This window comes from Lepus europaeus, chromosome 2, assembly GCF_033115175.1.
Source record: "Lepus europaeus isolate LE1 chromosome 2, mLepTim1.pri, whole genome shotgun sequence".
In the NCBI taxonomy this organism is placed as follows: domain Eukaryota; kingdom Metazoa; phylum Chordata; class Mammalia; order Lagomorpha; family Leporidae; genus Lepus; species Lepus europaeus.
In genome coordinates this window covers 132275307-132288315 of record NC_084828.1, presented here as the reverse complement: position 1 = coordinate 132288315, position 13009 = coordinate 132275307, and the positions used below count along the sequence as shown (strand labels likewise).

Below are 13009 nucleotides of genomic sequence, written 5' to 3'. Positions count from 1 at the left end.
GTAGGGCCCAATCACTTGGGCCATCCTCCATTGCCTTCCCGGGCCATAGCAGAGAGCTGGCCTGGAAGAGGGGCAACCGGGATAGAAACCGGCGCCCCAACTGGGACTAGAACCTGGTGTGCCGGCGCCGCAAGGTGGAGGATTAGCCTGTTGAGCTAATATTTTAAAAAATATTCAATAGTTAATTGAACAGGACAGCAATTTTCTTTCTTTTTCCCAACTGCGTGGTAGTATCAGAATCTCCAGCAGGTGCTGGATTCAAACTGCATAGAACCCACCTGCAGATTCTGATACCTGCTCCTAGTGGGAGTGCTACTCTTTCCTCTTGATTTGTAGTATAAGCAGACATGTTACTGATAGGAATGTGTTTCTTATGTGAGCAGTGTGGAGATAGCTTTTTTTTTTTTTTTTAAAAAAAAAAAAAAAAAAACTACTTCCCTAAAAGTATGTGTAGTGATATTTTTTTAAAAATGGAGAAACTAAAAAACAGAGAAGTGGTAATAATGCTTGTGAAATAGCTTAAGGCTTTGGAAATTAAGGAATTTTTTAAGGTATTGGCTACAGAAAGTGATGTAATCACAGTGTCACAGTATTGCTTTAGGAAAATGAGTGGTAGCCGTTATAGAGGATGGATTGAACATCAATAGCCAAGTTATTAGAATGGTTCAGGAAGGAATAATAAGGGGCTGTAGAGAGGTGGGCCAGTGACAGTGAGAGGAAAAGAAAGGATAGATGGGAGAGGCTTCCGTGGAAAATTACAGTGCTTGGTGGCATGGCAAGACTGGAGGAGGCTTGAAAACCTACCAGCATACTATGAAAGAATGAAAGCTGGTGTAAGGTGGGGATAAAAAGAAGTTTGGCTTAGGCATTTGAAATTGAGATGTTTCTGGAAGATCAAGCATGAATGCCTAGTGGGTTTTGGACACAGATTAGAGAGGAAAGCATTTTATTACCATCAAATATAAGCTGACTATCAAAGTGACAAGCATGGCTCCAAGAATGTGTAGACAGAGAAGAATCATTGGAGAACTTAACTCTGGTGGTGATCATGTTTAGTAAGCAAGAGGAGGAAGAGAAGGATCTTAAGGATGAAGAACCTACGAAACTATAACATCTGAGAAACCAAGGAAAAGGAGAGGAAGAAGGAGGAATCAAAATATTAATTTTGGTCAAAATAAAGATGCAAAGACTATCCATCTTTTAACTGTCCATCATTTTAACTATCTGAGTACACTGAGAATTTAGTGGCCCCACTGCATTTGTTCTTCTCTGTCTTTTGTATAAGTCATGAACTAGTTTGGGATACAGAGTCATGAAAACAGGTTGAGCATCCCTTATGAAATGCTTGGGAACAGAAGTCTTGTGAAATTATTTGGATTTTGGAATATTTGCATATACATATTGTACCATTTTTGGGTTGAGACCCAAGTCTAAAAACAAAATTTGGGGTCAGTGTTGTGGCACAGCAGTTCAAACTATCACCCGCATGCCTGTGATGCTGGTATTGATGCTGGCATCCCATATGGATGCTGGTTTCTGTCCCAGCTGCTCTACTTCCAATCCAGCCCCTTGCTAATGGTCTGGGAAAAGCAGAAAAAGATGGCCTAAGTGTCGGGGCCCCTGCTGCATACATGGAAGACCTGGAAGAAGCTCCTGGCTCCTGGCTTTGGCCTGACCCAACCCTGTTCGTTGCAACCATCCAGGGAGTGAACAAACAGATAAACGTCTCTCTTTGTCTCCCTCTCTTGCTGTAACTCAGACTTTCAAATAAAGAAATAAATCTTTTTTTTTTTTTTTTTGACTGGCAGAGTGGACAGTGAGAGAGAGAGACAGAGAGAAAGGTTTTCCTTTTGCCGTTGGTTCACCCTCCAATGGCCGCTGTGGCCGGTGCACCACACCGATCCGTAGGCAGGAGCCAGGTGCTTCTCCTGGTCTCCCATGGGGTGCAGGGCCCAAGCACTTGGGCCATCCTCCACTGCCCTTCCGGGCCACAGCAGAGAGCTGGCCTGGAAGAGGGGCAACCAGGATAGAATCCGGTGCCCCGACCGGGACTAGAACCTGGTGTGCTGGCGCCGCAAGGTGGAAGATTAGCCTGTTGAGCCACGGCGCCGGCCCAGAAATAAATCTTTCTAAAAATATTAAAATATAATAAAACAAAATTCTTTCACCTTTCTTATATCCTATAAATGTAGCCTGAAAATAATTTTATACAATTTTTTTTTTTTAGTGTATCTGCATTGTGACTGTGACCTGTCACATAAGATCAGATATGGAATTTTCCTGTTATGTCATTGTCAGCACTCAAAAAGTTTAATTTTGGAGCATTTCAAATTTTGGATTTTCAGAATTGGAATGTTCAATTTGCATTTTGAGGATTTGGTGGGAATTAAAATTTGTGAATTTTCACTGTCTTCAGGTAGAAAATTACTAGAGTTTTCCTTTTTTTTTTTTTTTTTAAAGATTTATTTATTTTACTTGAGAGGTGGAGTTATAAACAGAGAGAGATAGTGACAAAGAAAGGTCTTCCATCCTCTGGTTCACTCCCCAAATGACCACAGTGGCCAGAGCTGAGCCAGTCTGAAGCCAGGAGCCAGGAGCTTCTTCCAGGTCTCTCACGTGGGTGCAGGGCCCCAAGCACTTGGGCCATTTTCTACTGCTTTCCCAGGTCATCACAGAGAGCTGGATTGGAAGTGGAGCAGCTGGGACTTGAACCGGAGCTCATATGGGATGCAGGCACCACAGGCGGTGGCTTTACCTGCTATACCACAATGCCTGCCCCATCCTACTCCTGTTTCTACATCCTCTATTGTTGAATGTGTATAATTTAAATTTTACTCAATAGATATAAGAATACTTTTTAAAGTTCATGGAAAAATTAAAGATGTTTATTTTGGTGCAAAATATTTTGAAATCCATGCATATGTGAGGTCTTCAATAAGTTCATGGAAAGTATGTATTTGAAAAAGCTATGCATGGGTTTAAAGATTTTTTTGCACCAAAATAAATTTACCTTGAGGCTGGCGTTGTAGTGCAGTGGGTTAAGCTACTGCTTACGGTGCCTGCATCTAACATCAGAATGCCAGTTCAAGTCCTAACTACTCTGCTTCCTTTCCAGCTCCCTGATAATGCATCTTGGAAGGCAGCAAAAGATGGCCCAAGTACTTGAGCCCCTGCCACCCATGTGGGCGACCAGGATGGAATTCTTGGCTCCTGGCTTCAGCCCGATCCAGACTTGGCTGCTGCAGCCATTTAGGGAATGAACTAGCAGATGGAAGATTTGTCTCTGTCTCTCCTTGTCTCTCTCTGTGCCTTTCAAATAAAAAAATAAATCTTTTTTTTTAAAAGCTTATCTTTTAGTTCTGTTTTCCATGAATATTTTGAAGTGCCCTCATACATAATTTTTTTTCAATATTTATTTTATTTACTTGAAAGGCTGAGTTACAGAGAGACAGATGGAGAGATAGAGAGGTCTTCCATCTGGTGGTTCCTGGAGCCAGAAGCTTCATCCAGGTCTCCCATATGGGTGTGTGGGCCCATGAACTTGGGCCATCTTCTGCTGCTTTCCCAGGCACATTAACAGGGCATTGGATCAGAAGTGGAGCAGCTGGGACTCGAACTGGCACCCATATGGGATACAGGCATTGCAGGTTGCAGGTTAACCTGTTGCAGCACAACTCCAGCCTCTCATAAATATTTTTAAGTTATTATTTGAAAGACAGAGAGAGGTCTCCCATCTGTTGCTTCACTCCTAAAGTGCCCACAATGGCCAGGGATGGGCCAGGGCTGAAGCCTGGAGCAGAAACACAGTCCAGGTATCCAACGTATGTGGCAAGAACCCACATATGTGAGCACCATTGCCTCCTAGGTCAGCATTAGCAGGAAACCAGAGTCAGGAGCCAGGGCTGAGAATTAAATCCAGGTACTCCAATATGGAATGCAGATATCTTAACCAGTGTCTTAATCCCCAGACTGGACATCTGCCCCAACTATGACTTATTTTTTACAGAAACGGATCATACTGTGTCCATTGTTCAGTGATTTGCTGTTTTATTTAGCAGGTATCTTTTTTCTTTCTTTCTCTCTTTTTTTTTAATTTAAGAGGCAGATAGAGACAGAGATCTCCTGTCCAATGGTTAACTTCCCAAGTGCCGGTGAAAGGTGGGCTGGCCCAGCTGCAGCCAGGTGGAGCCAAGAACTCAATCCAGGTCTCACATGGATGCCAGGGACCCAATTACTTGAGCTGTCACTGCTAGCAGCATATGTTGGACATCTTTCTATGCCAGCACATTTCAGTTCACTTTATTCTTTCCTTACACTTCTGTTTTGTATTTCAACCCTAGCCAACAAGCTGAATTACTGTAGGTGGAGGTGAGGCAGAGGATTCTGTAAAAGCTAAAAGTCATTTATCTTTGCAGTCATAGTTAACTCTTAGCTGTCATGCTGATCCTACTGCTGGTACCTTTCTTGCTCCCTTCTCTCTCAGTTTATTTCCTGAGGTTGCTAACTGTACTGCAGATCTTTAATTGGTGATGCTGTCAAAGGTCATTTCCTCTCACTTCATTGGAGTGGACAGAGATGGCAATGGGCTGGGGCTGGAGTGGAAGCCCCTCAGATGGAGAGAGGCCTGACTGCCTTCTACCTACGCTGGGCCCAAGACTCACTGTGAGATTGTCAGAGTGCTTTCTTGTTCAAGTATTTTATCTTATTTAATGTATCTCTGTTAGGTTTGCTTTAGTCCTTTTCTTTATTCCAAAGGTTTCATTTTTACTTTTTTCCATTCTGATGTGTTTTTAACAATCATTCTTATGAACCCACTGCAAGATGGGCTTTGTAGCAATTCCCAAGTTGACTGTTAACGGTTTTTAATGCCAATAGTAGAGTGTTGACTTAGATGACAACAGATGACAACCAGGCATCTGTTGTGCATTCCTGTGCAGAAGCAGCTGGGCACTGTGGAAAGAGAGGAGTGTTTGGACTTAGGAGCCAAGGATCTAACAGGCCTGTACTTTCCAGAGAGGCCTTGGACCAGGCCAGGGCCTTCCATGTTTTGATGTTTAAGACAGTTTGCTAGACTAGGTCATTCTGAAAATATCAGACAGTCTCTCACTTTCAGTTCTACCACTGACTTGTGTAGTCTAAGTGTGCTGCCCAGCATAACCTAGGCAGTTTCATCCTGAAATGGGTCAGGTGGAATAGTCAGGAAACAGGTTCTGTCTTGGCCTTGATAGTCACTCATTTGTCCATGAGACAGATCCCATGGACATTGTTTTGTCTATAGAATGTTGACATTGATCCAGACCTATGGTTCTTTTATCTTTTTTTTTGACAGGCAGAGTGGACAGTGAGAGAGAGACAGAGGGAAACAGACCTATGGTTCTTGTTTTTTTTAATTTTTTTTTTTTTTGACAGGCAGAGTGGATAGTGAGAGAGAGAGAGAGAGAAAGGTCTTCCTTTTACCGTTGGTTCACCCTCCAATGGCCGCCGCGGTAGGCGCGCTGCGACCTGCGCATCGCGCTGATCCGATGGCAGGAGCCAGGTGCTTATCCTGGTCTCCCATGGGGTGCAGGGCCCAAGGACTTGGGCCATCCTCCACTGCACTCCCTGGCCACGCAGAGAGCTGGCCTGGAAGAGGGGCAACCGGGACAGGATCGGTGCCCCGACCGGGACTAGAACCCGGTGTGCCGGCGCCGCAAGGCGGAGGATTAGCCTAGTGAGCCGCGGCGCCGGCCTCCAGACCTATGGTTCTTAACTAGGGTATGAATCAGAGTCATACATGGAGCTCTGTAGAAATAGGCATGTCTAGGTGCAACGCCTAGAGATTCTGACTCAGCAGGGGTGAGGTGCACCAGTTACATGTTTTTGAAGACACTCCATAGGAATTCTGAGACACTCCCCTTGTTGAGAAGTAGCCTACCACGTGAACGTTTGACAGCTACCTGAGTCTCCTCTCACCCTGCCCTTGCTCTGATTGCCTGTGAAACCTCCATGTTGTGGGTGTGTGGGTCATCAGTCTTCGCTTCGCTCAGCAGGTTCTCTCCTCTTCCTTAGTAACAACCTGCAGTGTTTCACAGTGCGATGCAGTGCTGCAGTGGCTCGGGAGGAGGACCCGTACATGGACACCACCCTGAAGGTTAGAACTGGCTGATGATGACAGTGAGACCTTAAGGTCATATAATAGAAGCGTGTGATTGCAGATGTGGTTTTGGGCCTCAGCTTGGCCAGGGCTAAAAGCCTTAACATTCGTTTATTTATTGAATTAGATAGAGTATTTGGATACAAAATAGTAAGCATTTTGTGACTTGTAGTTTAGCTGAAAATTTTTAAGATTGCTCTGAAAACATTTCATTTAGAATTGGTTTAGGATATAGTTTGTAAAGTTTGGTAAAGTCTTGTAGTGTAACTTCAGAGAGAGCAGTTCATGACTATAATATCCTACTTTTTTTTAATGGAACTGTTGGTGGCAGCTATATAGAGCTATTAACAAAACAGTATAGAAATCAATATGCTCAAGAGCACAAATTGAATACAGCGCATTAAAATGATTTATTTATACAATTATTAGATATGCCTATGTTTCTTTTTGTCATTTTCTAAGCCTTCAACCACCCTCTGTAATCATTCCAAGAGTTAATGGATTTGCTAGATCAATAACCACATTTTTACTGAGAAATAATGTACTTTGTCTGAAAAGCTCTTGACCATAAAATAAATGTGGACAAATTTATGATGAAATTCTGAATCATCTCCTTGAATTCTGACCTGAGAAATATATTGCTCATTTGCTTAATATTCACCTGAGAAATATACTGATCATTTGCATAATGTTCATCTGTGCTCTTTTATCTCTGAAGTGTAAGCTATTTGAATGGGTATTCCCCATAAAAATGCATGCTGCAAGAAACCCCCAAATTATGGTGGCCCATATTTCAAAAGTTGGTTTATATCTACCTGGAACCTGGAATGCATTTTTTTTTTCTAGAAAAATAAGTGCTCAGTAATTACAGTTATGTTAATAAGCCTGCCTGCCTTGTAGTGCCTGAGGTGTTGCCTGGTTTGTGAGAAGCGGTAGTATCTTTGGGGAAGCGTGCTCTCTGAGTTCTCAGTGACTCTTGGCTTGTTTTGTTTCTGCCTACAGTCTGTTTCTGGGAAAGAAGCCAGAATCACAGATTCTCCATTCCTTTCAGGATATTATTTTAAAAATAAGAGTTATTTCCCTAGTAAAAATGGAAAGGTGACAGATTGATACAATTACCATTCTTTGTTCCTCTCTTTCCCCCACTTGGCCATTTTTAAACCTCAGAAAGGCAGAAGGGTGATGGTGCACCTTGGGGTACATAATTACATTGAAATAAGATCAAATTTACATTTGGAAAACGAATCATAATTTCACTGAAGACAGTCTCCTAAAACCAGAGGGAAGTAGCGAGAGACCCAGGGGAGGGAGTAGGAGGGGCTGGGAGGTGGCAGGAGTTGTTGCCCTGAGGCCAGTGGAGGTGGGAAAGTAGGACAACAATGATCTCACCTTGTGACTCCCCTTTCCCTGTGACCTCACCAATCCTGAGACCCTAAATGCCTCCTGAGGAAGCACACTGTCTGTCACTTAGCCCAATTGCTGACTTAGGCTTTGGGAACTGTGGTGTCTGCAAAAGATTTCACAACCCCGGAACTTGGCTTAAGATGTATGTGGTCTCTGTCTCCCTTTCTTCTGAAATTCCGGCTCCTCAGCAGTAGCCAAGGCCAACTTAACAATTTTTAGAAGTAGTTGAGTGTGGACAGAGCCGTTGCCATAATCACTTTATACAAAGAGACGGTGAAAACAACCTCGGGATCAAAACAGCGTTAACGGGCAGAGAGGGCAGGGCCCTGGCAGCAGCATTTTGTAGTTCCCAGAAGGAACTCTTCCATTATCTTTCTTTTCCACTCCACTTGGTAGTGTTGCCTGCCAGGAACAGGAGCCCGGCTCCACTAGTTGCCTGACACGTCCCGGCTCATTGCACTTAGTGGGCTGGCAGTCAGGGGCGGTGAACATACAAGCATTTTTTGCACAAGTGCCCCCATTTTATGTACTCCATATGCGGTGGCTTGTCGCTTCATCCATCGTGTCTGATTTTGTCTGGATACCCCACCTGGGCATACCCTCAAGCCAGCCCGCTTCTGGTGGTGACAGGCTGCCAGGCCAGGCCTACTCTTCCAGAAGATCTGCCAGGGCTACTCTATAGGACACATGCAGGAACTCCTGCAGCTGTGAGACCACTTGCTGTATTTATTCAGTTAACCAATGCTGAATTTGTAGACAGAGTGGCTCTGTAAAATAGATGGTTTCATAGGTTTAAATAACCTGATTCTGTTGAGAACAGGGCTTTGGAGTGCTTTTGTGGGGAGGGGAGGTAGTTGGAGTAGAGGAAGCAGGAGGGACTTGATCAGATAAACAGGCTCAATTTTGAAGATCCAAGTTCATGAGCTTTTCCCTTGGTTAGATCTGTGCCTTTTCTCCTAGGCTTGCCCGCCCGTCAGTATGGACGTCTGCGCTTTAAGAATCCAGCTGTTCATAGGCTTGAGAGCGCTCTGCCACTTTAGGAACCACATCGTACTGTTGACCAAGGCGGACCCGGAGGCCATCCCAGAGAGAAGAGAGTCACCCAAGAGGCTTCTGTGAGCATCTCCTTGCCCCAGACGCTGTGCCTACATTTGTGGAATGCATTAGAACTGGTCTATGCCCTGTGTGTCTTAGTTTACCTTTTTTTATAAAATCAAAACTTGGAATAATCAGATGGCTTTTCTATGCTGTTCTTTTTGCAGAGACAGAGAAGAAGGTTGTTAAGGATCAATTGAATAATAATAATAATTGAAATTGGGGTTTATTAGAAGAAAATGAATAATAAAATAGTCTCAGTAAAAATCAGTGGTATTTTGATAAGTTAAAGGATGTAACTTTCTGTTTAATTAATGACAAAGACACAGCCTGTAGCAGCCTGTAATGTTAATCCAAACTATAAGAGTTTGTTTTTTATTCTTACTGTTTTTCTTTCTTGCTGATATTACAAAAGAAGTTAATAATTTCTTACCTTAAAGCATATTCATGATCTATAGTCAGCTGCTCTTCCTTAAAATAAAATTGAATTTTGATAACTTCTGGTTAATCTTTAGGTTTCTGCTTTTACATTTTTAGAATAAAATGCTTGACTTCTAATGAGTTATGCTTTGTTTTGATGTTTTCTACACTGTGAACTTAGTGAAACAGAATGCACGCTAACCTGAACATTCCCTTGAGGAAAAGTATGTCACGATGATCTGTTTGGGGGAGAGCATATGGTGTGTTTCAAGTCCAACAAAGGTTTTGATTTTTTACCTAAGTGTTTCCTTTCTGAGTTTTTTTTTTTTGACAGGCAGAGTGGACAGTGAGAGAGAGAGACAGAGAGAAAGGTCTTCCTTTTTGCCGTTGGTTCACCCTCCAATGGCCGCTGCGGCCGGCGCACCGCGTTGATCCGATGGCAGGAGCCAGGTGCTTCTCCTGATCTCCCATGCGGGTGCAGGGCCCAAGCACTTGGGCCATCCTCCACTGCACTCCCTGGCCACAGCAGAGAGCTGGCCTGGAAGAGGGGCAACCGGGACAGAATCCGGCGCCCCTACAGGGACTAGAACCCGGTGTGCTGGCGCCGCAAGGCAGCGGATTAGCCTAGTGAGCCACGGCGCCAGCCTGCTTTCTGAGTTCTACCCACAGCAAGCAGAGGGTGACTTGAGTACCTGGTCACGTAGAAAATATACAGGGTGGTCTCTGAGACTGATCCTAAAGGCTCTCTGGCAAGAGGAAAATCAGTTTTTAACCTTGCATATTAACATTTTAAAAATATCACATTTTAAGTGTTTTTTTTTTTTAATTCTTACTTGAAAATCTATTTGATTAAAATCTTTTAAAAGATTTTATGCTAAAGAAAGTTCATCCCACAGTAAAAACAAAATATAGTGTTTATTCATATTTACAGTTTTTTATGTCTCCTGCATCTTCCCAGCAGCCAGGAGGGTTTCAAATGTTAACCTCGGCTTAGATGTGTCACCTAGGCGTGCTGGACTCTCGAAGGCCACGTGCAGGAGAGAGGCTCGGCACAGGGGCTTTCACAGGGGCACATGCAGGAGAGGGCCTCGGCACAGGCACTTTCACAGCAAGCCTTCTTTTAAGTGGTCTCTCCTGTCTTTTGAGCTCATTGCTCATTTGAGAATACTTGTAGAGTGAAGTGAAAGTGATTGGTTTACCAATACATGATAGTTATAGAATATTCAATTCTGTAGGCCTTTATAGTACTGTGAAATGATGGTTTATAAAAGTCAACTGTACAGTTATTTGTGGAAGCAAATGCTAAATAAAGGTGATTTCAGATTTCAGAGTTATTTTCATGATGTTATTTACCATTTAAAATTTGCATTTATAATAATATGCCTTATCTTAGAATTTTTGTCCTTTGTTTTACTTTCAGTTCTAGAAGAGATACCAGTGTTAAGATGAAAATACCTCCTGTAGCTGAGGCTGGGTGGAATTTGTATATCGTGAATACGATCTCGCCAATGCAACTATACAAAGAAATGGTACTCCCTTCAGGCTTCTGATTTTTATTTGTAGAAATCTGAGTGAAATTAATGACCAGAAATTGGTTCTAATTATCGTATTCAGGGGGCCACAGCCAGCCAGCTTCTAGGCTCTGACAGAGAAGTGCATGTATTTTCTCCCAGTTTCTGACATTAGTGGAGCCAGTAGAAATCTCCTTCCCTAAAATTAGATTCCCTTATTCATAGACTCATCTTAAAGAGGTCGACGAGCCAATGTAAACATAAATAGTCCTTGATCTTGACTTAGAAAGGTCTCTAGCAAAGAGAAGTATGAAATTGAGCTATGAGAAATCTAGGAGCATTTACCTCTATTTCACTATTCTTTTTTTGAAAGACTAAGAATCCTCAAAAACTTTATACCACTGTATTATGAAAAAACTTCACGGGTATCAAGATTTTTTTCACCCAAATAAACTCTGTTTTCTGCATTTTTTAAAGTATCCACATATTAACAGATTATTCTGTGGGTATGGGGCCAACATGGGCATCCTTATTTGAGTAGTTAGTTCTACAGCCTTTCTTTTACTTTGTGACTGTGATATTTTTTAAAAATGTAATTTTCCCCTTTATCTGTTTTTGTGTCTCTTTGAAGAAAGTATTCATAATTTTGAGTTTGATTTTTCTTTTTCTTTTTTTTTTTAAAGTTTTATTTATTTGAATGTTAGAGTGACAGAGAGCACTATCAAGAGATGTTCCATCCTCTGATTCACTCCCCTACTGGCCACAATGGCTGGGCCTGGACCAAGCCAAAGCCAGGAACTTGGAATTCCATCCTGGTCTTCCATGTGGGTGGCAGCAACTCAAGTACTTTAGCCATCTTCCTCTGCTTCCCCAGAAGCATTAGCGGGGAGCTAGATTGCAAGTGGAGCTGCGGGACTCCAACTGGCACTCCCAACTTGGGATGGTGGTGGCTTTACCCCCTTCAACACAGTTCTGGCCCCTGGTTTTTTTTTCTTCTTCTTCCACGAGTAGATTTAGGCTATAGATTTTGAACCAGAATATTGCTTTGGTGATATTGTTGAAAGAGACAGATCTATGCCATGGATGATTCCCCAAATGCCTGCAACAGCCAGGGTTGGGGCAGGCCAAAGCCAAAAGCCACAATCTTCATCTGGGTTTCCCACAGGGGTGGCAGTGACCCTCACACTTGAGCCATCATCTGCTGCTTCCCAGGAGTGTCAGCCGGCAGCTGGTTTGAAAACTAGAACTCGAACCAGCACTCCAATATGCGATGCTGGTATCCCAAGCAGTAGCTTAACATATAGTGCCACAATACCTTGCCCCAGTATTGTGTGTGTGTGTTTTTTAATGATACCACCTTTGGAGGCACATGATGTCCATTTGCCCCTGACTGGGGATGTTAAGTTTGACCATCAGGTCAAGGTGTTGTCTGATTTGTCCCTGGCATTTTAATGCTGATAATTATATCATCTTTATCCTAACTTTTTAATCTTGCTTAATTGAAAGTCTTTGACTTCAGCTAGGTGATTTGCCTCTTGGAGTCTGAATGTACTGATTGAGTCAGATTAGCTAATGATAATTTTTATGAACCCATTGTGGATTACATAAGTAGATATAATAGAACCTAAAACTCACCATTTCAGGAGGGTTACTCAGTCTGAATTTGAGAGTTATCATAGAGCTTTTTTTTTTTAAGTTAACCATTTCAAATATTTTTACTAGCCTTATCAAAGAGGAGTGAAACCATTGTGAGTTAACAGTTTTATTAGCATTACGGTATTTTTTTTAACTGTTTAGTATTGTACTGTTTGGCTGTTGGGGGAAGACACACTGCATCTAAGTCCCTAAGTAAAGTAGCCATTCTTAATTACTTTTAGGACTTAATATGTCCAGATATTAACTTCACTAACAAAATGTATAAATGTTCTTAGGGACTGGGGAACTTTCAGGAGTGTTTTTCCTGGTAATGTTTGCTCTTTGTCTTTTGTTTTAGGTAGACTACAGTAACACATACAAGACTGTAAAAACCCAGAACTGCATCCACCTTCTCAGTGAGGCTCATCTGTTAGTGAGAGCTGCCCTGATGGATGCCAGTCAGCTGGAACCCGAAGAGAAAGAAGAGCTTGCAGCAGCATTTAAAGAAAGCTGTGGACACCTTGGAGACTGTTACAGCAGGTTGGTGCCACCTCTTGGGACCTTGTTACAGAAGCCATCTTGAATGTTGTGTGTATTTAGTAGCTTTTCCATCTCCAGTGGTTACCTGATAATTGGAGGAATGCATGAAGGGAGGTGGCTCATGTATTCACTTATGCCACACAGATTTATTGAATGCATTCTGTGTTCAGTGAATGAGCTTATGGGTCATCTTCTAGGTTTAGAGATAAAATTGAACGTGACCCATTCCCTTCTTTCAAAGAGTTCCAGGTTCATTGAATGATCAGTAAGT

At 42.6% G+C, this 13009-nt stretch overlaps 1 protein-coding gene across 2 annotated transcripts in view; it reads left to right on the top strand.

Annotated features, from left to right (window-relative positions):
* Positions 1-13009, top strand: part of HPS3 (HPS3 biogenesis of lysosomal organelles complex 2 subunit 1) — a 46073-nt gene that overhangs the window by 17756 nt on the left and 15308 nt on the right. For both annotated transcript variants that reach the window (XM_062213283.1, XM_062213290.1), the window contains exons 6-9: positions 6049-6130; positions 8498-8652; positions 10473-10581; positions 12557-12738. In XM_062213283.1, coding sequence (XP_062069267.1) covers positions 6049-6130; positions 8498-8652; positions 10473-10581; positions 12557-12738 — 528 coding nt within the window. The remainder of the gene's footprint in view (positions 1-6048; positions 6131-8497; positions 8653-10472; positions 10582-12556; positions 12739-13009) is intronic.